At 39.8% G+C, this 27,358-nt stretch overlaps 1 protein-coding gene across 3 annotated transcripts in view; it reads right to left on the minus strand.

Moving 5' to 3' along the window:
• Window positions 1-1,449: 1,449 nt before the first annotated feature.
• The window catches only part of RGS11 (regulator of G protein signaling 11), a 105,166-nt gene continuing 79,257 nt past the window's right edge, over window positions 1,450-27,358 (minus strand). Inside the window, exons 13-19 of one of the 3 annotated variants that reach the window (XM_075179173.1) lie at window positions 26,678-26,793; window positions 24,481-24,568; window positions 22,830-22,968; window positions 20,064-20,146; window positions 18,582-18,708; window positions 10,054-10,211; window positions 1,450-2,848 (exon numbers count right to left, since the gene is read on the minus strand). In XM_075179173.1, coding sequence (XP_075035274.1) covers window positions 2,725-2,848; window positions 10,054-10,211; window positions 18,582-18,708; window positions 20,064-20,146; window positions 22,830-22,968; window positions 24,481-24,568; window positions 26,678-26,793 — 835 coding nt within the window. In that variant the 3' untranslated portion in view covers window positions 1,450-2,724. Of the gene's footprint in view, window positions 2,849-10,053; window positions 10,212-18,581; window positions 18,709-20,063; window positions 20,147-21,713; window positions 21,874-22,829; window positions 22,969-24,480; window positions 24,569-26,677; window positions 26,794-27,358 lie in introns of those variants that run through there. The other 2 variants (XM_075179174.1, XM_075179175.1) reach the window with 2 other exon arrangements.

Below are 27,358 nucleotides of genomic sequence, written 5' to 3' on the forward strand. Positions count from 1 at the left end.
GAAGTCATGTATTTTTTTAATAATATTTGTGAAGCACAGTTTCCTTTACCTTTTGTAACTGTGTACCAAGCAAAGGACCAAAGCATTCCTTGCCATACCACTATTCATTGCTTAGACTAGTGTTTATTCCGCTGTGTCTATTTAAAACCCTCTCCAGTCTTTCATCTCCCTCCCTCCTCCCCATTCTTACAGTTTATATCAGGTAGCTGCTAAACTGACATACAGGGAACTCTCTAATAGAACCTAAAATATGTCTGTCTGCACAGTGTGAGGATAATACCTCTCAACGCTGTTGAATAGGCATAGAATTAAAACTGACCAATGAAAATACAATTAAAAGAAATAATAGGTTAAACCTATCAGATTGGATTATTATTTTGTAATGGGGTGTCCCTAAGTACAAGGTATGCAACTTTATTAAAAGCCATGTACCGTCACTGCAACTTAGCTCATCTGTAATTCTTATATTACCGATCAGCACTCTGTCCTTTCCCTACTTCACGTCAGAACTTCTTATCGGAGTAAAGCGCTACTGCGGGTCCGGAGAACAGCAGTGGGGTTGGATAGCTCGCTGGCCGGGCTATTTAGCATGTTAGCCAGGCTCATTAGCATGCATAACAACCTACTTAGGATGCTAATCGTTTAAGCCAAGGAAACTAGCAGGCCAACTGGCTAATATATGCACATTTAAACCATAGCACCCAAATATAGACAATACATTTTGCTGTAGTTAAAATAATAATTCAGTGATTATACATGGTACTTCTCATTATTAACATTCCTCAGTATAATTGTGCAAGATTCACATCACATTAATATGATCACATTATGGAAACATACACTGCATACAGATTTTCAACTCTTTTAATGGAATTTCTCGTTCATCCATAACATTATATATAATATAAAGTCAGTATAGAACATTTCCCTTTTAAACCATTATATTAGTATTTTATTTATTTAACATAGTAATATATTATATTTGATTATTTATATAAGTAAATGAATACATTTTCATTTTGAAACCCAGCCATTCGTAACAGCTTCCAAAATAACTACCGCACCTGCGAAAATAAAGAGATCTCAAACAGAACTGGGCAAACCCCAGGAGCGAGAGCGTTAAAGCACCCAGACCTAATTAATAACGGCTTCAGTGGAAAATGCAGACCTCTGTCACAAAATAAGCCCATTAAATCCTCTGGAATGGAAAGAGAAAAGGCCAGAGGTCGAGTGTTTGTGTCCTTGTTACACCGGCTTCTTGTTCTCTGTGTCTGTTGTTCACACGGGGAGGACGTGAGCGCTTGGCGGTGTCTACGTATCTTGGGTTTCTCAAAGTACAAACCCCACTGGACTTTGCAGGCCATAATTGTTAAATTAAATAATTGTCAAAAAAAATTGCACAAACTTTATTAACAAGTGTTGGCTTCTTTAATAATGAAAATAAAATGAGTGAAAGGGGAATAACTGGACAAATTCAGAGGAGTGCTTCCTTTCTGCAAGGAGGTATCTAAGGACATTTATGACAACTGATCCACAGGTTACTGTACTGCCAATCAGATGCTAGTTGTTCTATCTCTAGTGCACTTTAAAAAAATGAAAGCAAACATCTGATTGGTCATACCTCCCAACTGTCCCAATATCATAAGACTGCCCCGTCCCATTGTCGGCACGTTTGATCCGACTTGCAGGAAGTTGGGACGTGTGTACTGGCTCGCCATGGTAAGCTGGTCCTGCAGGCACCAGAGGCATGTGTGATTTTAGGGGAGGGGTGTTAGGTACGATTTTTTGTGATTTGGAGCTCAAGACCTTCCCTGGGGGTGTGGAACCAGGCCCCCTAACTTCCCTCAGTAACTCCAACTTTTTGGAGTTATGTTCTGTTTCCAATGTTGGGAAGTATGGATTGCTTATAAAAGGCATTTGCCCTTTTCTATACACTTAGCTGTGGAACAGTTTTCATGATTGTTCCCGACTCATTCTCCCGAGCACAAACAGTCCTTATAAAGTAGAACTTTCAGGGGAAATCTGAACAATACAATAAGTGTAATCAATGCTCTTGGGGTAGTGATTACACTGGGAGGCGATGCAATATTAAGGTTCAAATCGACAAACATGAAATCTTTATGAGACGCTGTAGAATAATCTCCATGCTTCCCCAAAGTGTTGACTCCCAATAAGAGGGGTCAATGAGCCTTTAAAGAACAGTTTTTTTTGGGAAACTTGCTACCATGAGGGGGTGAAACGCTGTTACAATAAGCAGTGCTTAGAAAATGGTTTTCTCCTTGTAGACAACAAGAGCACAGTAATGCAAAAGGAGGTACAATTTGCATGCATTGAACAGGAACGTCACAAATGACTTCCGAAATGGACTAATAAAAAGTTACATGTGATAGAACTTTGCTCTTTCTGGATTATAATTTCCCTCTCCGATCAGCCCTTAATGACAACAAAGTCCTCTAAGTTTGTGCGCCTCTCAGATCCTGAAAAGTTCCTGTTTTTGTGTCACCAGTAAAGTAAAAATATTACACCTATGACCTGTTCTTTTGTTCCAGCTACGTTGCAGCATACACACATGATAACATTAGTTATACATATAAGACACCAATATCTACTGTGTGCAAAGTAATACATAGTCTCCGGATGACACGCCTGTTCCTGTATAAAGGCACCTAATCCTCGGAATGGGAGATAACCAGGAAAGTTGGGACAGTTACATAACGTCTTCCGTCAAAACGCGGTGGAAGATTCCATGCTTTCCGTGTCCGCTTCTGTTTCTGATATCCGGGGGTCCTCTGTGACAGTGAAGACTTTGTCTACAATATATATCTGACATTCCAGAGGGATTTCATTCCTATATTGGGAAAAAAAAGGAAAAGAGTATATTGACTTCAACTCAATTCCAAGAATTCAAATTTAGAACAATCTGATATAATTAAAAATATGTTCGAAATAAATATTCCATTCTGCTACTGTATTTAATATCGTCTATTGCAAATTTAAGATATATTTCTGTATAAATTGCACGTATATTATTATCACAATTTTGTTTATTTGTTACATTTCCTAAAGCTTGGTCTACTATGCATTGTATGCATTGATACAGTGGTGTGAAAAAGTTTTTGCCCCATTCTGGATTTCTTCTATTTTTGCATATTTGTCACACTTCACTTTTTGCAGATATTCAAACAAAATTGAATATAATTCAAAGACAACCTGATCAAACAAAAATAAAATTTTTAAATGGTCGTTTCAATTATTGAAGGAAATAAGTTACCCTACACTAACACAATATCGACCATGTGAAAAATGAATTGTTCCCCTAAACTTAATAAATGGTTGTTCCACCTTTAGCAGTAACAACTGCAACCAAATGCTTCCCATAACTGGAGATCAGTCTTTCACTTCGCTGTGGAGGAATCTTCGCCCACTCTTGTTTGCAGAATTGCTTTATTTCAGCCACATTGGAGGGTTTTCGAGCATGACCTGCCCGTTTAAGGTCCTGCCACAGCATCTCAATTGGATTCAAGTCAGGACTTTGACTAGTGACTCCAAAACCTCAATTTGGTTTCTTTTGCGCCATTCAAAGGTGGACTTGCTCTTGTTCTTGGGATTGTTGTCTTGCTGCATAACCCAATTGCTATTGAGCTTCAGATCACGGACTGATGACCGGACAGTCTCCTCTCAGGTAGAGAGCAGAATTCATGATTCAGTCAATGAGGACAAGTCGCCCTAGGTCCTGAAGCAGCACAAGAATTCCCAGCTTCACACTACAACCACCATGTTTGACTGTTGGTATGATGTCTTATTAGCTTGACGCCAGATCTAACGGGACCCATATCTTCCAAAAAGTTAAAGTTTTTCCACAGAACATTCGTCCAATTGACTTGGGAGGTCATCAATGTGTTTCCTGGCAAATGTGAGACACGTCTTTATGTTCCTCTTGGTTAGCAGTGGTTTTCACCTTGAAACTCTCCCAAGGATATCATTTTTGTCCCGTCTCTTTCTCATGGTGGAATCTTCAATGTTGAGATTAGCTGAGGCGAGCGAGGCCGGCAGTTCCTTAGATGTTCATCTGGGTTCTTCTGTGACTTCCTGGATGAGTCATCGATGCGCTCTTGGAGAAATTTTGGAAGGCCGACCATTCCTGGAAAGATCCACCATTTTTCCAATCTTTCTCCATTTAGAGATAATAGCTCTCACTGTGATTCGCTGGAGTCCCAGAGCCTTAGAAAATGCTTTGTAACTCTTTCTAGACTGATATATTTTAATAACTTTACTTCTCATCTCTTTTGGGTTCTCTTTTGCTAGCAGCAAACTGCTCTGATTGTTGAGACCTTTTAGCCAACTTCACATCACTGGAAAGGTTGTATTTAAGTGATGTTTAGATTCAACAGGGCTGTAAGTAATCAAGCCTGACTCTGTATAGTCTAATTGAACCCAATTATCAATTCAATTTGGTTCATTGGTTTAAAGAGCAACTAAGGGAGCAATTATTATTTCAAACAGGGCCAGTTGGTGTTGCATACATTTTTTCCTTCAATAAAGGAAACAACCATTTAAAAACTGTATTTTGTGTTTACTCTGGTTGTCTGTCTTATATTCTATTTTGTTTGAATATCTGAAACAATTAAGTGTGACAAATATGCAAAAGTAGAGGAAATCAGGAAGGCGGCAAAAACTTTTTCACACCACTGTATATGGTTTTGTAATCCATACTGACAGGTGAGCGTTTAATCTCTGCAAGTTATCTAAAGGGTACACAGTTAAAAAGAGGAAGCAGAGACAATCTAGGGAACCGATGCTTGAAATCAAGCTGGTAACTATACATTTTTGATTGGGTAAAGTAGGATCAGCACTGTATCTTGTAGACTAGCAAAGTGGACTTAAACAGCAACAAGCAATCTAAATGGGAATGTAAAATAAATAAAGACAGTCAATGTGTTAAACAATTGGGGGTGAAAAGGAAAAAAATCCATTTAAATTGTTCAAACTAGAATGGACTGAAAATTATTTATGGATTCATAACAAATATAGCAAAATATGTAAGAAAAAAATCAGTTGGTCAAAGACTGAATCGGAAATCGAATTGCATAAGATAGCGAATCCAATGTTCAAAACAAGTTGGAGTACATAAACACTAATAAAAATAGAGGTGATAATACTGAGCCACTAAATGGTCATCTAAGAAAAATAATTGCATACAATAAAGAGAACTAGCGGTAAATGTATTAAGTAGTAATTCTAGAAAATCAACGATATTCTGTGACTTTGCCTTTAAACCCCATTACCGTTATGAATTATCCCGCAAAGTCGCAGAATATCGTCGATTTGCTAGAATCGCTAGTTAATACATTTATACCCTACTCTTTTAAACACATTGTTTTAACTGTTTTCTCAAATGATACCTGCAAAACAGGTTATGTATAAATATATATTCTGTAGCAATAACCTATCTACACCATTAAATATAATACACAAGGAGATGCAGCTTCATCTAAAGAAGATTAAGACAGATAAAGCACATGGTCCAGATGGCATCCACCCATGTGTGTTAAGGGAGCTAAGTTCTGTAATTGATAGATCACTAATTCTTAAATTTATGAGCTCCTTCATAAACAAGTTAGTTCCACAAGGTTGGCAGAACAAAACGGTGAAACAGAACAAAATTGGAATCTGCGAATCTGACTTCTTCTTCTGGGTACATTATTTTAAGGGAATACAAGGGATACAATTCTAAAATACTGTATACTGCACAAAATAATTTATTAACATGATGTTAGCATAGTTTCAGGAAGGATCAGTCATGACTAGCAAATGTGAATAGTTATTATGAGGAAGTAAGATGCAAACTGGATACTATAATCTCTTTGTAGATGAAGTTCACGTTTATGAACCAAGACTAATCCAAAAACATTAACCATTCGATGTGTTGGGATTAGGCTTCTTGTACACATTCACAATACTTACCTTCTTTACAGCCCATTTAAATGGAAATAGAGTATATAGGTAGTTGGGTTGTAATATTCCTTTAAAATTCAGTTTTGGGTCAAATCAGTAAGTTAAAGATTAATACTTAATATTGCTTACGTCAGGCAATTTCTCCTAATCCAGCGGGTCTCCCAATGTCTGTAAGAGTCCAGCTATACTCTCATAGATCCTGCAGAAATGGGCCCTTCTTTAAACAGTCGACAAGTTGTCAGTGCACTTCCTACATAAATATCCTCATCATATGAATGGTAAATTAATGGAGGAGGGGCTTTGACAACACTGTTACGTGTTTTAAACAGGCAAAGTTGTGAAGAGACTGCTGTTAGACCGTTACAAAAGTGACCAGGCTGGAACAGGACGAATGACAGACTCCAGGTGAGCAATATTCTGGATTTTGTTTGACTAACTGACAAAAAATTTATTTTTCCTCCTTTAAAATATGTTTCCAGCATCATTTATGACAACTGCATGCCTCACGGATACATTATGCATTACCTGCATCTCTCCAAATTATAACATACGCTGGTGCATCCAATCTTGTTGACTGGACCAAGTTCAGTCTGATGTAAACGTCTGAAATGTGATAGTGTCACAAGCAAAACAGTAGAAGGAGTGGTGGTATGGCTCCGTATACCAGCCTACTTCCACCACTCTGTAAATATATATATAAAAAAAAATAAAAAATAATATATATATATATATATATATATATATAGTGACAAAGAGGCCTATTTGCCACACCTGTCCTGCAGGTCAGCTGAGGTTCCCGGGGAGTCTACAGGTAAAGGCTGCAGACAGGGTTAATTCCCTGCAGAGTAAAACATTTAGGCTGCACACACAGGGGTGGAGAATAGAGCCTAATGAGGTAATTAGACCAAACGGAGGTTTTTGCGGTATATAAACCTGTATTGTGCATTTGTACAGGGAGACCGACGCCAGCTAGTAGCCGGTGAACAGATAGGGGAACTGTGTCAAGCTACAGCAAGGGTCGTCTGGTGTCAACCTAACGGAAGTTTCTGTATTATTGTGATGTAAACAATAAAAGCACCGTTTATTCACGAAAGAAGTTTTTGGTGTCTGTCATATGCCGGGTGTCAGTATATATATATAATAGACAGTAAAACAGGAGAGTGCAAATAGTATAATCCTGTATGTACATCAATAAAATGATAGCTAGAATCTGATTGGTTGCTATGGACAACACCTCCACTCTTTCTTTTTAGAAGGTTTTATAAACCTACCCTATTTTCATATTGTAATTCACAGGTGTTTAGTATTTAAATAAATATATATATCTATATATATATATGCCTAGCGGCGTGTGTTAGTCTGTCTGTGTGTGTGTGTGTGTGTGTGTAAAAAATAAAACCAAGCTGCAGCGCCATCTGCTGGGTGGAGTTATACACTGACCTACTAAATTCTTAGTGTGTGTGGGAAAAAAAAATCAGAAAGGGCTGAAATTTGGTATACTAAGATGTTTTTAATTTGTTAATTTAATTTGTTAATTGTTAAAAGTGTTTATAAAGATTTTAAAAAAAATATATATATATTTCTTGAAGGAGAAGTGACAGTTGGGAGTGGTTGGTGGTTGCCGGGGGTGACAGTTGGGAGTGGTTGGTGGTTGCCGGGGGTGACAGTTGGGAGTGGTTGGTGGTTGCCGGGGGTGACAGTGGGGAGTGGTTGGTGGTTGCTGGGGGGGACAGTGGGGAGTGGTTGGTGGATGAGGCCTGGGCTATGGCCCAAATGCATGACAAGAACCTTTTTAACACCTTAAGTAGCTTGATTTGACTAGAATGCATGAGTATCATGCACGGGTTAACTTGTATATACATATATATATATATATATATATATATATATATATATATATAGCTTTTGCTTTCAATCAAACAAAGCTTTCTGCAAATGGCATTAATAACGTCCATATTGATAATGTAGATTCAAAGTGACGGCCTCTTTCCATGCACAATCTCATGGATAATAGACGTTATGTAATTTCTAAGAAGGATCACAGATGTTTTATTTTAAATCTAAAGCTGGCCTGAAGCTATTAGTTTTTTTTTACACTAAAATGTTCAGCCGGCAGAAGGCATTTTATTATAAAGAGATAGGAATACAGCACAATGCAGAGTGTGCGTGTGTGTGTGGGGGGGGGGGCTCTGCAGCAGTGAATGTAAGATTAATGCTGAGAAATAGTAAAGAGCGGATGGTATTCAATGACAGAAGACAAATAAGACACCTTTTTAGTTGAGTTAAGGGAAACATTACTTTGGAACGGGTTGTATACTGTAACCTGCCTGTTCATAAACACCCATTCCTAAGAAACATCCCTTAGAAAGCAGAACCAACGCTTCAACATCTAACAGTCTAACTCCAGTGCCGATGTCAGTGTTCTATCACGTCTATTACACCTGGTAACCACAGAGAGCTGCAAAATGTGCCAAATTGGTCTAAAAATATCATGAAATAGAATTGCAGGGAGAGGGGAAGACAAGGAACAGACACATGAGAAACTGAAATATATTATATATATATATATATATATATATATACATATATATATATATATATACATATATATATATATATATCATCATCATCATCATCAACATTTATTTATATAGCGCCAATATATATATATACATATAATGTATGCTTCTATCCTCTGTACTTTATTCAGGCTGTTTTGGATTCCTGCATCTGGTGACCCTTCTACTGGCAATGTCCAGGATACAATTGGGGAGAAGAGAACAGAAGCATTAACTAACGCTGGTATTTAGCAAACAGCATCATGGAGCGTGAGAATCATAACTGCAGCCAGAGGGAGCTGAGAGGACCATGCCAGGGGTTATATGCGTTGCTGGATGTCTTGTTTGTGCAGCCATCTATATCTGTATATACTGTCACACAGGACAGAACGTGTACTAAGCACATATACGAAACATGATATAACAGCGATAAAACATGATGCTGTGGCCGGGTACATCAGGATTATAGGCTCTATATGATCTGTATAATATATACCCATTTACCACAAACTCCACTTAATAACGAGCAATACCAAGATTTGTCTTTACAATACCTTTCCCAGCGTCACCTATGATGTAACCTCGGCCCAGCATTGAACAGTAGCAATAATACACTAGTGTGTGCCGCAGAGCCATGCTATTTGCTAAGATTTCCAGCCCCGGGGATAGATTTACTAAAACATCTAAAAAAATTGGAAAAGTGGAGCTATAGCAGCCAATCAGATTCTAGCTATCATTTTCTTGAGAGTACTAGGTAAATGACAGCTAGAATCTGATTGGTTGCTGTGGGCAACACCTCCAATTTTCCTTTTTAGAAGGTTTTAGTGACTCGAACCCCCTGCTGTTCAGCAACAAACACAGAAGGACGATGTAGTAAGAAAGCGCAGATCAGCAGAACCCAAAGTAGATCAGTTTCAGAGGACACAAAGAGGTATATTTACTAAACTGCGGGTTTGAAATAGTGGAGATGTTGCCTATAGCAACCAATCAGATTCTAGCTGTCATTTTGTAGAATGCACTAAACAAATGACAGGTAGAATCTGATTGGTTGCTATAGGCAACATCTCCACTTTTTCAAACCCGCAGCTTAGTAAATCTAGTCCAAAGTGCCTGATTGATGTTACCTATCCCAACTGAATAGCTTTATTCCCCTGACCAATGTGTGGGGCAGCTGCACTTTAAATATTCTTTCAGAACTATGCGGTTTTACTTTATATAGTAAATTACAAATTACATTTAGATTGAATTTTACATATTGTGGTGATTATTTTCCTTTAAACGATTATATCATTATTGAAAGTAATCAAGTGTAAGGGGCTCCAAATTTAACAATCCAAACAAGTGTTTTCCCGTCTGTGAAACTGGCAACCAATAAGGAACCCCAGTTTTAACCCAGATTTGCAAAAATATGTAAGCTAATGAATTGAGCAAAAAGGTAAAATTGTCAACTGACACAAAATTTTTACAGTACGTCAGTGATGCTTGCGCCTTATTATTACAAAGTCTGCCAAGAAAAGGATTATAGTGACTGAGATTAAACCTCTCAGAGCCATTCGTGCTGGGAGACGGGAAGGTGGGAGAGGCATCCAGGCGAGAGGAGGAGGAGGCACCGTAGACGGAGCAGGACTGTCTTTCTTCATAGCAAACAGGCAACAGGTTTCCAGGTAATTTAGCCAGGGGACTGCTTAACGGGGAGAGCTGTACAAATGAAAGAGACGGAAACACAAAAGGACAATGATGAGGATGAAACTGAAATGGAAAACTTGTAACAGGTCTGTTATTATGGTGCATTCGACTGGAGTCAGAACGACTACCGAACTCATTCTTCAAAATGGGACACGTGGACAAGCAGGAAGTGAAGGGGGCGGGACTAGAACATCCTACAGCCAATCGGAGCATTTGTACGTTGATTTAGCTTCTGTGAGTGTAATAAGTGTAAGCAAGTTTGAAGTGGGAGGGGGCTAAACCAACACGCAGCCAATCCGAGCATCAGTACTTCTAAAATACATTATAACTTGCAGCAAATATAAACACTGCCAACACAAACAATATTTCGATAAGTTAAAGAGAAGCGCTCTACTGAATGGTGAGCACCACACAAATATGGTTTACTTTTCACCTTTAATTCTGGATTTATACTAGTAAATACTGAAAGTAAGTAGGTAGGTAGTACCTACCGACCTACAGCAAGATCGATAGTACGGATCATTCACTGACATTGCGGATGCATGAAAAATTTGCAATGGGCCTATAGTCGCCAACCGTCCTTCATTTTCAGGGATTTGTCCCTGTAGACTCCCTATTTTTAAATATTAACCAACAGTTCTATAAAATGTCTCCTTTTCTTATATTTTTTACAAATATATTTATATATATTATTTTTTTTTTAAAATCTTTTCTCGTTGTATTTAAAGCGATTGTATTACTAACACGTGATTGTATATGATGCATATTTGCTCAAACCTGGGTTCTTGTCCTTTTTTTCTGCAAACTCCGCCTTCCCACCCCCTCGTTGTCTATACGTAAAAATCTCAATAAAATGTATTTTTAAAATAATTAATCTTTTTCTGCATGTTCGATTATTGCAATTTTTATATTGTACTTCCTTGGCTTTGTAAGTTAATATTTATTGGAGTGGAGTACTGAAAATGCAAAACTGTATGTTTACATCATATCCAGTAAATATGACATGATGGGGAATGTAGTGCTCCAAGGTCCTCCGAGACTGCACGTCACATGGTTATATGTGTCGCCTCGGCAACCGTGTCCCTGGAGACCATTCTAACATGATGAGAAATATGCAAAGCACATCGACCAATCAGCAATTTGCTTTTATCTGTCTCATACAAGTTAGAAGATGTAAGCAAGTGTCTCATTGGACAAATGGAAACTAGAAATTCGCAAAAAGGTTCAATTGATTAAAATAGTGGTCACACATTGGCTTAATATCTATATATATATATATATATATATATATATATATATATATATACATATATAGATGTAAAGATATAAATATATGTATATATATATATATATCTATATCTATATATAGCTATATATGTCTATCTATTTATATTTATATATATATATATATATATATATATATATATATATAGATGTAAAGATATAAATATATATATATATACTTACATCTATATCTATAGATATATAGATACATATATAGCTATATATAGATAGATAGATATATTTTTATTTACATCTATATATATATATATATATATATATAGATATATTAAGCCAATGTGTGACCATATGATAATCAAATGAACCTTTTTGCGAAATTCTAGTATCCATTTTTTCATACTCTTGGGGAATGTTATTTTTATATACACTTGTTATTCGATAGGAGTTCTAACCATCAATCATAAATTCCTGCTACAGTATGTAATCCAATGTACTATTTCCTAATGATCCCTTAAATACAGTGTGTAGTATTTTGTATTGAAAGTTTTGTTTTCAGAATATTTAATTAAAATACTCTTTTTAACTTTGCCTCATCTCCCTCACCCATGAGGCTTATTTTAAAACTCTGTCCTGCACACAAAAAAATCTACTATTACATTGGTGCACAGAATCAGATGTATGACTCCACTAGTCCATGTCTGGGCATCTCAACACTTCACAAGTAGCAAACATGTCGCTCTGACAATTGATGCAGAATTGTCATGCTAATCTTCACACGTGTCCTTAAAATAAGGGGCAGAAGGAGAGGTGTGTCATTACAAAGTGGAAGGAGCTGCTTTGGTGCTGTGCCTCAGAATTTTGTCCCGTTCGTTATTGAACTCACAAAAAACAGAAAAAAAATGTTACGAAAAATATTAAATTTAATTTTAGTATTATTTTTCGTAAACAACTAATATCTTATTTTTCTTTTTTTTATTGACCTCTTTTCTGTAAAATAAATATCTATTTTTTTTATTTTTATTAACTAAATATTTGCGAGTACAAACGGCCCCTGAATACCCGCAGACAATTTGCCGGCTTGGGTATTTTGTCAGTAGGTTTAATGCATCGTTTTGGAAGATGGGAAAACAGTCTTTTTTGGGAACAGCTCATTTAGCATTCTGCCAAGACATGGCTCACTGGGGAATTAACCAGGAACAGAATGAAAACTTGCGCTGTGAAAGGCCTGGGAATTGTTTCATTCGAAGAATGAGCCAAACAGAAAATCATCTCATTTTATAAATATCTTAGCAACTGGATTATGTTGCTCCAGTGATTTGGAACCAAAGTTACATAAATAAATAATATTATTTATAATATTTTACCAGGAATAGCTCTCTGCCTGGCTTTAGGTGGTCACACATTTGGCCGAAATCCCATATGGGAACTCCAGGAATGACCGAATAATTATCATATGTAATTACATGCAGATCTGCAGCCAGTCGGGTCATGTACAATTTTGGAAAGATGTAGCAGATATTTGGCAAAGAGTCTGCAAACATTCTGGTGGGAAGACAACTTGGAAAGACTGATGCCGTTGTTTAACAACCAGTTAGTCCAATGTGGGTAATTTGTGGGCTACTCACAGAGCTAGTCAGTCATAGGGACATAGACTCTGACGCTAGATAAGAACCACTTGGCCCATCTAGTCTGCCCATATTCTAACCTATGGTAACCTCAAACCCTATATGATCTTTAGTTCTTTATAAGGATCTCCTTATGTCTATCCCAAGCATGTTTACATTGCTGTACTGTATTAGCCTCTACCACCTCTGATGGGAGGCTATTCCACTTATCCACTACCCTTTCTGTGAAGTAGTTTTTAATCACATTTCCTCTGGACCTACTTCCTCCCAGTGTCAGTACATGTCCTCGTGTTCTAGTACTTCTCTTCCCCCCAGTGTCAGTACATGTCCTCGTGTTCTAATACTTCTCTTCCCCCCAGTGTCACTGCATGTCCTCGTGTTCTAGTACTTCTCTTCCCCCCAGTGTCAGTACATGTCCTCGTGTTCTAATACTTCTCTTCCCCCCAGTGTCAGTACATGTCCTCGTGTTCTAATACTTCTCTTCCCCCCAGTGTCAGTGCATGTCCTCGTGTTCTAATACTTCTCTTCCCCCCAGTGTCAGTACATGTCCTCATGTTCTAATACTTCTCTTCCCCCCAGTGTCAGTGCATGTCCTCGTGTTCTAATACTTCTCTTCCCCCCAGTGTCAGTACATGTCCTCGTGTTCTAATACTTCTCTTCCCCCCAGTGTCACTGCATGTCCTCGTGTTCTAGTACTTCTCTTCCCCCCAGTGTCAGTACATGTCCTCGTGTTCTAATACTTCTCTTCCCCCCAGTGTCAGTACATGTCCTCGTGTTCTAATACTTCTCTTCCCCCCAGTGTCAGTACATGTCCTCGTGTTCTAGTACTTCTCTTCCCCCCCAGTGTCAGTACATGTCCTCGTGTTCTAATACTTCTCTTCCCCCCAGTGTCAGTACATGTCCTTGTGTTCTAATACTTCTCTTCCCCCCAGTGTCAGTACATGTCCTCGTGTTCTAATACTTCTCTTCCCCCCAGTGTCAGTACATGTCCTCGTGTTCTAATACTTCTCTTCCCCCCAGTGTCAGTACATGTCCTCGTGTTCTAATACTTCTCTTCCCTCCAGTGTCAGTACATGTCCTCGTGTTCTAATACTTCTCTTCCCCCCAGTGTCAGTACATGTCCTCGTGTTCTAGTACTTCTCTTCCCCCCCCAGTGTCAGTACATGTCCTCGTGTTCTAATACTTCTCTTCCCCCCAGTGTCAGTACATGTCCTTGTGTTCTAATACTTCTCTTCCCCCCAGTGTCAGTACATGTCCTCGTGTTCTAATACTTCTCTTCCCCCCAGTGTCAGTACATGTCCTCGTGTTCTAATACTTCTCTTCCCCCCAGTGTCAGTACATGTCCTCGTGTTCTAGTACTTCTCTTCCCCCCAGTGTCAGTGCATGTCCTCGTGTTCTAATACTTCTCTTCCCCCCAGTGTCAGTACATGTCCCCGTGTTCTAATACTTCTCTTCCCCCCAGTGTCAGTGCATGTCCTCGTGTTCTAGTACTTCTCTTCCCCCCCAGTGTCAGTACATGTCCTCGTGTTCTAGTACTTCTCTTCCCCCCCAGTGTCAGTACATGTCCTCGTGTTCTAATACTTCTCTTCCCCCCAGTGTCAGTACATGTCCTTGTGTTCTAATACTTCTCTTCCCCCCAGTGTCAGTACATGTCCTCGTGTTCTAATACTTCTCTTCCCCCCAGTGTCAGTACATGTCCTCGTGTTCTAATACTTCTCTTCCCCCCAGTGTCAGTACATGTCCTCGTGTTCTAGTACTTCTCTTCCCCCCCAGTGTCAGTACATGTCCTCGTGTTCTAATACTTCTCTTCCCCCCAGTGTCAGTACATGTCCTTGTGTTCTAATACTTCTCTTCCCCCCAGTGTCAGTACATGTCCTCGTGTTCTAATACTTCTCTTCCCCCCAGTGTCAGTACATGTCCTCGTGTTCTAATACTTCTCTTCCCCCCAGTGTCAGTACATGTCCTCGTGTTCTAATACTTCTCTTCCCCCCAGTGTCAGTGCATGTCCTCGTGTTCTAATACTTCTCTTCCCCCCAGTGTCAGTACATGTCCTCGTGTTCTAATACTTCTCTTCCCCCCAGTGTCACTACATGTCCTCGTGTTCTAATACTTCTCTTCCTTTGTAGAATGTTTCCCTCCTGCACCTTGTTATAACTAGAGATGCTCACTGATCCCCGTGGACTGGTTTTGGTTTTGGATCTGGATTAGCTTCGTGTCTTGGTTTTGGCAAAACCGCCCTCGTGTGTTTTGGTTTTGGATTTTTGAGAAAAATGGGGGTCCGCCCTCCCTCTTACCCCTCGCTATGTTGGATCTTAAAAAGGAATTCAAAACTCGCGAGATCCGATGACGTCACAATGACCTTTTGCCTCATTTTCAATTCCGAGGGCGCGCAACAGTACCGAGCCGGCTGGATCCCCTAAGTTTGGGTGTGTTCGGTTCTCGAGTAACCAAGCCTGAGCATCTCTAGTTATAACCCTTGGTATATGTGAAGGTTCCTATCATGTCCCCCCTTTCCCTTCTCTGCTCCAAACTATACATATTAAGATGTTTTAGTCCTTCCAGGTAGATTTTGTGCTGTGCCCATGCAGTTATTCTTACAGGGGTTCTCCCAACAGTACTTGGTAGTCCACGGAACGTTTGGTTTCCTATAGTCCTTTGATATTGGCACTGGATTATTTATTAATACAATGCCAGACACATCCTCCGACTGTTTTGCATTAAACAGTAACCCATGTTCACTGGAATACACAGCAAGACCCTCACCCCAAACTCTTGCAATCTACCGTGAAGATCATGGGCTAGATTTACTAAACTGTAAGTTTGAAAAAGTGGAGATGTTGCCTATAGCAACCAATAAGATTCTAGCTGTCATTTATTTAGTGCATTCTACAAAATGACAGCTAGAATCTGATTGGTTGCTATAGGCAACATCTCCACTTTTTCAAACCTGCAGTTTAATAAATATACCCCCATATCTTTACTACTCTTGACTCCCAAGCTACAGCCCAAAAAGCTCCTCTTATAATCCAACACTACTGAGGACTGACATAGTCTCATCCTTCCTGTTGTAATTAAGATAAATCATTATTATAGAAAAAAAAAAACCTATGGTAAAAATGGTCTGTAAAAGCTTCAGGCACCACTTGTAAAATATTGAGCTAATTTGTCTTTAAGATAGGGAGGAGACTTGAAACAAGTGTCTGGCACAGAATTCCCGAGTAGAGTAGGTTTATACAGTATTCATAAGAGAAACCTCAGCTTGGATAATTGGCTGAAATCTATTTTCTCCTGGTAACTGAATTCTGAAAGGAATTGTATTAATGTTTTACCAGGAAGAATTAATGAACTTAAGTCTAGAGGAAGTGATAGACTGACTGTGAATCTTGGTATTCTACCCAGGGTAATGTACCAGGAAAATAGGACAACTATCTTTAGATAATGTTGACTGTGTTAATTTGTTAATAAGATACAAAGTTTTGCTTTTTCAGTGCACAGTGGATCGGGAGATTCAGTGGATCCTCCGTCTCGAAACTCGATCAAATTGTATACTTTATGGAGCACCCATAGGTAAAGCTTGCATTTTATTTTAGGTCACCTGATACCACCAAAAACGAAATTATTTTTGGAATTAAGGGAAACTGTGCTCTTTTGCTCAAAACATCCCAGTAATACACAATTGTTTGGACATTATATGATATAATATTGCACTCAAAGACTAATTTTTATTGTCCCTGGTATTTAGCTAAGGGGAACGTTTGGAGATGTGCGTTTAACAATATTCTTACTATCGGACTCATTACTATCGGACTCAATAAAATTCATTGATTCAGTAAAGAACATAATTGTGAGTTCTATTCAAGATCAATAAAGATTTATCAATTTGAATAATGTCAGAACCTTACGATTTTTATCAAAAAAATGTCACCATATGTAAGAATGTTTCTCAAACTTTTTTTTTAACAACGGATTCACTGACATTTTTAAAACTTTAAGATTTTATACGTATAAACACTTGCTAAAAAACTGATCACTACATTGATCGCTACGGGTAGGCAGTCACTGAGCAGACTGAAAACAGTGGGGGGTTTCAGGCCTGAGAGTGTGCGGCTGATTGTGTGAATGTGTGATGTGATTGGCTTACATCCCATTACTTGCTTTCCTCTTGACCTGGAACCATCCCACGGTTTTGAGTATAGCTTGTAACTTTTAGGTATACTTCCTAACTCTCACAGACTGTCCGGGAAATTACCAAAGTAGCAGGTGATCTGCCAGACCCCCAAGAGAATCTGGGGGTTCTCGATGATGTTGGTTCACAAATAACAACCGATGGGCGGAACAAATCATATCATCACATTCCGCCCACGGCGAAACGCGCCATTAAGCCCTGCCTGCCCCCAACTTCATGGAACTCTCCTGTGGAATTCCCAGAGAGATCTCTGAAAAGTCAACAAATATGACTTTAGGTGACAAGATTAAACACAGAGATCAGTTTATTTGTGCAGGGTTAGTCCAACGTCTTTTAACTAATGTTATTTTTAAAATAGCTAGTCTATGGGGGGTATTTAATTGACGGCGGGATCGCTGCAAAGCCCGCGCTCGAAAAATATTACCGTTAATACGGTAATATCTCGCTGGATTTCATCTCGCAGCTCCCTGAGCTGCGAGCTGAAATCCAGCGAGTAAATTACCGTATTAACAGTATTTACGCGCAATATTACCGTATTAACGGTAATATTTTTCGAGTGCGGGCTTTGCAGCGATCCCGCCGTCAATTGAATACCCCCCTATATGTTTAAGGTTTTGTTTTTGTTTTTGTTTTTTTAAGAATGACTGCTTTTAAAGTCAACTGTATGTGATAATTAAAATTAAAACAAAAAAATCTTATTTTAACATAAACATACACTTTATCTTAAGGAGAAAAAAACATTTCTTTATCTGTTCTGTGGTTACAAATGTAACTGTTCCCTACATACATTGGAGGCAGCCATTCTGTAGGCTGATCCAATATGCACAAAATTTCTGCATTTCAATTCACGAAGAGCCGTCGACATTACCGAGAAACTTTGCTCACTGTGAATTCAACAGCACAAACGCGACTGTGGCAAGAAGTTCGGAACATAAACACTTGGGTTATTTTTGGAATCGAAAATATACATCTGGAAACGGGTCCTATATTTAGATTTGCTAAATGGTACATTCCTGTTTCCTTGCTGGATATATACATTCCATTCCATTTCAAATCATCAACAATGGGGCCAGGTTTTCAGAAGACAGAGGGGGGAATTCAATGAGACGCAATGTTCCTCTGAACATAGCACCTACGCATATTTTCTGGTACTACGGTACCGCAACATCGCGGATTTCTCTTCGCAATCCTATGGGGGGTGAAGATAAATCCACGTTGTTGCGGTAACGTGGAGTGCATTTGCGACCGTTCCAGAGGCACTGCGCTCGTAACTGAATTCCCCCCAGAAAGTCTAGTTAGCTAGAAGGTAAATATCACCCTTAGTGGCACCTGTGAAACCCCTGCAGGTGAAGCAGCTTTGATGTCTCCGTCCATCTTTGGTTCTTGATCCCCGGGTGGAAACAGGAAGGCCGGGCTGGGACTGGAATGGCGTTGTCTTCTCATGAACGGGAACACGCTGCAATAGAAACATGAGGATGTAAGTCCAGACTCTCAGTTGTGTGAAAATATTCAACTCTACAGTCCCCGACAATAGAAAAAAAAATCAGGACAACTTTGATCACGACCCTGTCCTGCTAAGGCTACACCCCAATACGTCCCTACACACACTTTGTGTTGCTGCAAAAAACCTCAAGGCCCCATAATTCGGTAATGGAACCTGAGAGCAAGAGCGCTGTTTGAAACCTCACATCAAAGGGACGCCCATAGTAACAGGTTGTGCCAAGGGGGCAGTGTCTTCATACCACTGTTGCTCAGTGAATACCCCTTTGAGTTGACAAGACCAGCAGCTCCTCATCAAGCTGAGTTTTGCCATCAACAAGGCTTGGGCAGTCCTTCAAAGTGGCCGGGAGCAACTTGAGATATCTGTGCTCCATCAACAAGATGACTCTCCACATATTGACCCCTACCGGAAGAACCCATAACGTTGTGGGCAAAACCCAATCCGATATGGCTCAAGTGGAGAGTGTAAGAGGCAAAGGCGCAGAGGAGATAGATCCATCGGAATTTTGTTGGGGAGGTTTTCCTTAAAAGGGAATCTGACCATGTTTCACAGACATATCTATGCGTCTAATGCAGCGCTGGCTAACCCGTGGGTCTTATGAGCCACATGCGACTCTTTGAGCTTAGAAATGTTGGTCCTGGCCGGGAGCATCGCTTAAGCACGGTGCTCCTGGTGGCAGCAGGTACAGATTGAGAAACCCTCAGCTGCTCAACTGGCCGAGAGCTATGTCATGTGACCTCCTCTCCATAACGTGAGGGTGTCACATTGTCACAGACAATCCAATCAGAGGAGGAGAGGTGTAGTGTACTCTCCTTCCCTCCAGAGGCTGTGTGAGAGATGTGAGTTGTAAGTAAGGGGCATGTGACATCTGATGGCATGTAAAGAGGACGATGATATATTTTCAGTTTACGTGTGTACGGTATGTGTGCACCAGAGCCGTAACTTAGAATTCTAGCATCTGGGGGCGAGAAAGACAAATGCCGCCCCCCTAGCCCTCAATTTTAACCAAATTAACCGAAAATATTCCTAAATTGCACCCCCTTCAGCGTTGCACCCTGAGCAGTCGCCCCTGTCGCACAGCCCTAGTTACGGCCCTGGTATGCATGTGTTTATACTGTGTACATGTATGTGCACACACATATAGAAGGTAAAGTTGGTTCTTTTTTAGATATTTTTTGGCTCTTAGTCTCTGACTGGTTGGCCGCCCCTGGTCTAACGCAACGCCGGATTTAGTCTGTGTGTACCGTGTATACCCTGAGACACGTTCAATGATTAAGGCACTAAACTTTACATAGAGGAACTTCACACACCCTTTCTTTGTCTCAGGTGGGATGAAGGCTTGACCGAGCAGACTCTTGTACATTTCCGATTTCAGATATCTGGGATATGAGTCCTGGAAGGCAAAGAAAAATTGTAAGACAAGGTGGTACATCATTTAACAAACTTACCAATGGATCTTCATAAATTATAGGTGGATTTAAAAAATTGTGAGCCCGCAGAGCATTCATTTTTGTACAAATTTGCCTATTTTTCCACACGTAGGTGAATGCACACTTAGGGGTATGTTTACTAAACAGCGCGTTTGGAAACGTTGAGAAGTTGCCTATAGCAACCAATCAGATTCTAGTTATCATTTATTTAGTGCATTCTACAAAATGAAAGCTAGAATCTGATTGGTTGCTATAGGAAACATCTCCACTTTTTCAAACCCGAAGTTTAGTAAATATACCCCATAGTGTTTCCATCTTCGAACAGACACTTTGCCTGATCACAGGGGTTAAAGGGAAATATACATACTGGGAAAACAAAAAATGACATTATCTATTACCACTTTTGGAGTCCCCTTGTTTATTTTCTCCTAATACACTGCTTGATTGAACTTCATGAAGACATGACATTGTTTCACGTGTAACAATTATCCATTTAATGTATATTATGGGTATATGTGCACAGATGAACATGCTTTCCTGTACAATGTGCACTTGGATGGTTCCCAGGGCCTCCCCATTGCAAGGATTGGCTGACTGCCACTTTAGGGGCCACGAAAAATGCAATCTACCACCCCTTGAAGGTCATATATAAAACTTGTCCAAAACATGAAATTTTGCCAGCGTTTTTGGTTGGGGTCATTAGAAATGTTAGCGTCTGTTTTGAAATGTTAATCCCATTGCATGTAAGCTATACATAAACATTATCCTCAGACATTCTGATGGACCTGATACAAATATATTAATCTATTGCTTATTTAGAAGACACTACCGGATTACATCAACTGCTTCAGACATTCCTGGAACTACCAAAACTATATAGAGCTATACCAACATAAGATTTTCCCATACTGGAAACATAGCAACACTTAGGGCTAGATTTACTAAACTGCGGGTTTCAAAAAAGTGGAGATGTTGCCTATAGCAACCAATCAGATTCTAGTTATCTTTTATTTAGTATATTCTACAAAATGACAGCTAGAATCTGATTGGTTGCTATAGGTAACATCTCCACTTTTTGAAACCTGCAGTTTAGTAAATATACCTCTAAATTGTTATCTTGGTAAATACATCTTGTGATATTGTTTCCAACAGTATCAATCATTCCTAAACACAGTCGCTTCAAAAATAATTTAAAGGGTTTTTTTCTTTAAATATGAATTTTACTAAATCAGATTCCCTTCCCATTAATAATCATTGGGAAGGAAGTGCATTAAGAATAATTGATATTTAGAGTGAAAACCTTATACAAGTCTAATACAAAAACCCTTCATGCAACAGGACCGGCGTAGGAAGTGCACTGATTCATTCAAGGATTCCGCCAAACCTTCTGATAACTTTAACTTCCTGGCTTATATGTTACCTACTGCCATTTGTACTTAATGCATTGCTTTTTCTTTCTTTTTTCCGTCTGTGCTCTTCAGTCATGAATGAATAGCATGAGTTGCTTTTGTTCATCGACCTCTCCCTGCTGATCTCTCTCCATTTCATACGGCTGTACTCAGAGACTGGTGTCTTACTGCAGGGCAGCAAGAAGGAGCAACTGTGCCTGATGATACCAATACATGCCTGGAAAGCACAGAAGCTGGGTAGAAAGACATAGCAATGTCTATGCAGGAGGGCGCTGGCAAATCTAAACTGAAAAAAAAACGCTTTAAGAAATTCTTTCCGAGATTCAGAGCTGAATCATTATGATTTATCCAACTGAACAACACTTTAAAGACTGAAATCAGGCACAACAAGGATGCTCCATCGTACGTGAGATGCTTTGCACACTTGGTAATGTTTGGTGAAGTGAAGCAATTTTTTTTACAATTATCCGGCCAGTAGAGGCGCTGTTTTATTGAAGTATATGGACATTCATCTATTTTACTATGGTAATGGGCAACATGAAACACTACGGCGGGATCCATGGTGCGACCCTCTAACCTTCAGTAGGGCCACCCATTACCCTTATTCCCAGTAATAAATTAAATCAATACATTTGATTAAAGAAAGAGACACCTATCTGTAGTAACATATCAGCAGGTACTTTAAGGCTATAACAAACACGTCTGACAATAAAGCAGGTAGGATCTGGGGGCCACAGGTGAAGGCACGGAGGGCCGCATGTGGCCCTCGGGCCGCCTATTGTCCATGACAGATATAGAAAGTTGTGTGGCAGCTGCCTCAATATTGGTAATTTGTGTCCATATGATTTTCTGAACATTTATAAGGAAATAAAGGATAATTATAAATAGGGTATAATATAGTTAGTTATACTTGTTAACACTGTGTTGTGTTATGCAGTTTTATGGCACCCCCTCACACAGTGGAGGCAGCCATATTGTGGGGGCGGGGCCAACATTCAAGGCGATGCCAGCATGGTGATCAATTCACTATGTACCAGTGATCTTACTGCCTTGATGATGTCACAGTACCCCAGTAGACTGATAGGCTGCAGATACAAAATGGCCGCCTCCTCAAAGTAATGTTCAGCTACCAATATTCCTTTCCTTCTGAAGGGGCGGGGGGCGAGGGTTTGGGGGCTGATGCTGACATTCCCAGCCCTGTGTAAGGTAACAGCACCAGGGACTTGTGATAACCCACCTTTTTCATCAACATGTAGATATGCATTTGGGCATCATCTAACACAAAACGATGAGGATTCTTTATACCTTCTAATGTCTTCTCCATTGTCTTGCTGTCAATGTTTACCCAACGAGTTGCTCCAGGGGCCAAAAACTGCCTGTTAGAGAACGGAAAGTAAGATGGGACAAAAAGGTAACATTCAAAATATTAATAAAGGACATTACATTGGTTCATTACTAATTCTTTTTTTTTTTTTTTTTAAAGTAATTTTTATTGGGGTTTTTTCAAAACAAAACAATGAGATTGAAACATACCAAGATAATGTATAAACATACTGTATACATGTGAAATTCAATAGAGTTTACACATAATAATAGAAAGACTTAGATTAATTCTCTAAAATCCGGTATGTCATTTATGGAAAAGAAAAAGAAAAATGTTGTTTGTTTTTATTTTTCAGAGGGAGGGGGGAGACGAACAATAGGGGAAGGAAAGGGAGGTTATGGGAATGGGGAGGGGAACAGGAGAATATAAACCGCTTTTGGTGGACCACATATAATACCATTTTTACCTTTACCAGAGTAAACTTACAAACTATAATAAAGACACAGAGACTTGAATTGGCGTTTGAAAGATCAGGAATTTATTGAAAGCGAACCTGCTGGGGAAAATTAGTGGCCAATATAAACAGACCAATCAGCATCCAGGCCACACCTACAAGATATAAATTCCGTCCAAACTAATTTGGACCCAACCAGGCGTAAAAAGCCAAACTCCCCCGTTTGGCATATTAGCTGAGGCCCGCCCGCCTAAGCGGAGCCCCTTAAACCCCGAAGGGCTATTCTGACTAATTGCCCAATCCCTTTAAGGGGAGAGTGCCTACTACGCCTTAAATGTAACAAAATGGCCGCTGATTGGGCTGCTTACCGCCACTTGCAAACACAAGTACCAATACCAATACTAAAAATATGGGATGGGTGGGTGGGTAACAACTCCAGAGGCAAGAGGATGTCATATCCTTTTCCTATATGTTATAAGCCTCCTCTGGGAACCTAACTCCTCCTCTTCCGACTCCACTGATTGGTAACTCAGATTCTTACCACCACCCAGATAAGTTAACTCCTGGTATGCCTGTACTTTTTCTACTGCCAGCCCCCTCAGCGTTTATATCACCTCGGTCTCATGCAATCCCTCTGTTATATTTCTACTCATTGTATTATGCCTCAGATTGTAGGGTAGAGAAGCATTGACCCGTGTGGCTATATGAAGAACGAATTAAATCAGAATTTTCCAGAACTTATATGCGCAATGATCCTTCTTAATGCTCATTACTAATTCTTATGCACTGTTCATAAATTATTGCTTAAACAAAAACCTCCAGAAGTCTTATACTTTGGGATAGAATTCTCAAACCTTCTAAAAAGGAATAGTTGAGGTGTTGCCCATAGCAACCAAGCAGATTCTAATTATCTATACTAGTACATTCTATTTATCTAGTGCATTCTAGAACACGATAGCCAGAATCTGATTGGTTGCATTGGGCAACAGCTCCACTTTTACTTTTTGTAAGGTTTGATAAAAACTTTATTTATAAATTCAATGAATATAGGACATCTGCAATTATTGGTGCAACGAGAGCGGACATGACCATAAAACGCACGTTACTTACTCATAAACAGACTGCACAGTTGTCGCCACTTTTGACTGTTCTCCGTATCGTAACTCCTCGCAGGCCTCCCAGAAACAGAGATTTTCAGCTAATCAAAAAAATAGAAAATCATAAATAAAACAACAACTGAACTAGCACGGGTGCAGCTTCAACAAAGAATGAAATGAAAATGTCCTACCCAATGATTTCATTTCTATATTATCATAGTATATCTTCTCCAAACAATATTTTCACATCATTTCCTTGCTATCAGCAGTTGTACAGTTAAACAAACTTCATTGTAGGTGGTTTTGACTAGGGACATAGTACCTGTTGCACGTTCACAACTGGGCACATGTGGGAGATACAGTAGGCAGGACTATAATAACTTGTAGCCAATTAGAGAATCCGAATGATAACTGCAGCACAGCGTATGCGTTTGTGTCGGCAAGTTTGAAGGAGGAGGGTTTGGGCAATCGTTGCCAATCAGAGCAAAAAGTAATGAAATGAGGCTCCTGCCAAACTGGTGCCGGAAACCCCCCAAACTTTGGGTTGTGCTAGCTGGGGGGGCTGTTAGATAATAATTATATTCGGGTGGTGTTAGCCTTTTGATATGCTTATTTTTCCACCAGAAGGCAGAAATGCTCAGAGTATTAATTTGCCAGCCATCTTTATTATTAATTTGGCGACATGAATTTCAAAGTATAAGGGGCAGTGTTGAAATGACCACCCCTGCAAGGATTGCGGAGATGAACTATCAGAGGGGAAGGGGGTGTCACCCTCCCGAGGCCCCCACTAGGCTCCCAGAAGAGCAGGGGCTTTTTATAAGCATGCACAGTGTCACGAGGGGGAGGGCATAGTTTTTCCTCCCAGCAAAAGGATTTGAATACTCCAACACCTCTGAGGTCCCAGAGAAGGGGGGCTCGTCTCTCTATTTTTAATAGGACACATTTTTCCCCTCCCAATTGCATGTCTGCAGGAAAACAATGTGATGTGATGTTTTTACTGTCTTCACCTTGCTCATCCACCTTCCTGCAGAAATGAGGCACAGATGGATTTTACGGGGGGCGCTTCTATGCCATGAAATGAGCGTGAAATGCGCTAGAGGACAGAAGAGCTGGATTGGCGCACACAAAGCTGCGTCGCACGTCCACAGCAAACTGGACATAAAAACACATAGCTTATATAGATTGCTCCAGGAAGACTTATCCCACTGGACACCTCGATCTGCGGATGCGTTGGAACAGAGACCTATCTCGTCGGACCTTCAACGGACAAAGAATGGACAAAGGCGTGCCAAGCAACACATACATGCTCACCTAATGTTTCAGTTGTGGGGACACAATACAAAATCTTATCTAGGTGTTGTAGGACACCCAATTTACTGCACAAATTCTCACCGGCCGTCTCTGCTTCCTGTTGGAGGTGTAATTTGGCTACGGGGACACTTTTTTCATGTGTGGTGGGATTGACCCTAAACTCACGTCATACTGGCAATCAGTTTTTAGTCTCTCAAAGATAATAACGGGGACATGGAACCACAGATCTGGCTCCTCTCTCCCCCTTTTACATCCCTCTCTAGATACAAGAGATCCTTCCCCAAACATTTAAACAAGGCCGCTAAGTTACTTATCCTGCCCACCTCATAGGCAAACCGAGGGGGTTTCTAGTGCCTGTATATTATGCCCATGTATATTATAGGGATAGGAAGAGTTGGAGAGCAGCCAAGCACTGTGTAATATTATAGCCACGCCCCCATGCATGCTGGTCACGCCCACTGGTGGCGTGGTGTGGAAACCCCCCTCTACAAATCCTGCGTTTGCCCCTGCACCTCACCTCCTACCATTAAAGAACTGTTTGGCCACATAGACTTCTGGCTGTCTAAGGATGAAATAAGCGTAACGGTGGTAGACAAATTCCATGAATTTACCACCATTTGGGGTCAATGAGTTCAAAAATACACCCACCTAAAAAAACCTAACATTACTCCCTGGAAATGTATTAATCTTAGACTCTCGACCATGCTCCAAACTACCAGACTAACTCCACCTTCCTATCCTATCTTCGCTGGTCATGTCCTCTTCCCACTGGGATTTTATTTTCCCCTTTTGTCTATTTACTTTGTAGCATTTGTGTGGAAAAATGCTAAATAAAGAATACATTAAATAAACAACAGCAACACATAGCTGTTAAAAGACGGAGGTTAACTGAGACCCACCACTAAATTCCTTCTCCAGGAACTGTAAAAACTCCTTCCGTCCCCGCTGGTCATTCAGCAGCTCCATAAAATTAAAGGTCCATCGCTCCACTCTGACTTTCGTGGGAAAAGGAACCCTAGTAACGTCAGGATTAAAAAAGGAGGCAAGAGGTAATGCATTGTAAAATATCATCATAATGTAAACCAATTTGTAGAAGTGGATTGTTTTCTTTATATTAATTGTTGTTAATTATTTATTATTGTTTTAAATATTTTTCCTTCAAACATCTTGAAAATGCTTTTTATTCTCTATTTGATTATAAAACCCTTTTGTCTCACCCTAGAAAAGTATTTCAAAATATCCCTTGGCTGAATAGATCTGACCAGGATCTCACGGACTATTAATTATTAAAGTTGGCAAGAATGGATTACAAGACGTAGAGAAGGGGGCTTTGCCTGTTTGGTAAGGGTCACTTATCTCCCTGCTAAAGCACTTGGAATTTACAGATACTTAGGAGGTACCAGTAATTAGGAGTTGTCTTTCAATGGGATGCCTTTTTTGTAGCTCCCAGGCACACAATGTATAGGAAAGCGGATTTTGGCAAACATAATAAAAAGATTCAACAACATAAAAGTGCCACGTGTAATAATGAGAGTCCTGATTTTTCCTCACTCTCATACCATGTGAAGGTATTTAGAACA

This window comes from Mixophyes fleayi, chromosome 7 (assembly GCF_038048845.1).
Source record: "Mixophyes fleayi isolate aMixFle1 chromosome 7, aMixFle1.hap1, whole genome shotgun sequence".
NCBI classification, from domain to species: domain Eukaryota; kingdom Metazoa; phylum Chordata; class Amphibia; order Anura; family Limnodynastidae; genus Mixophyes; species Mixophyes fleayi.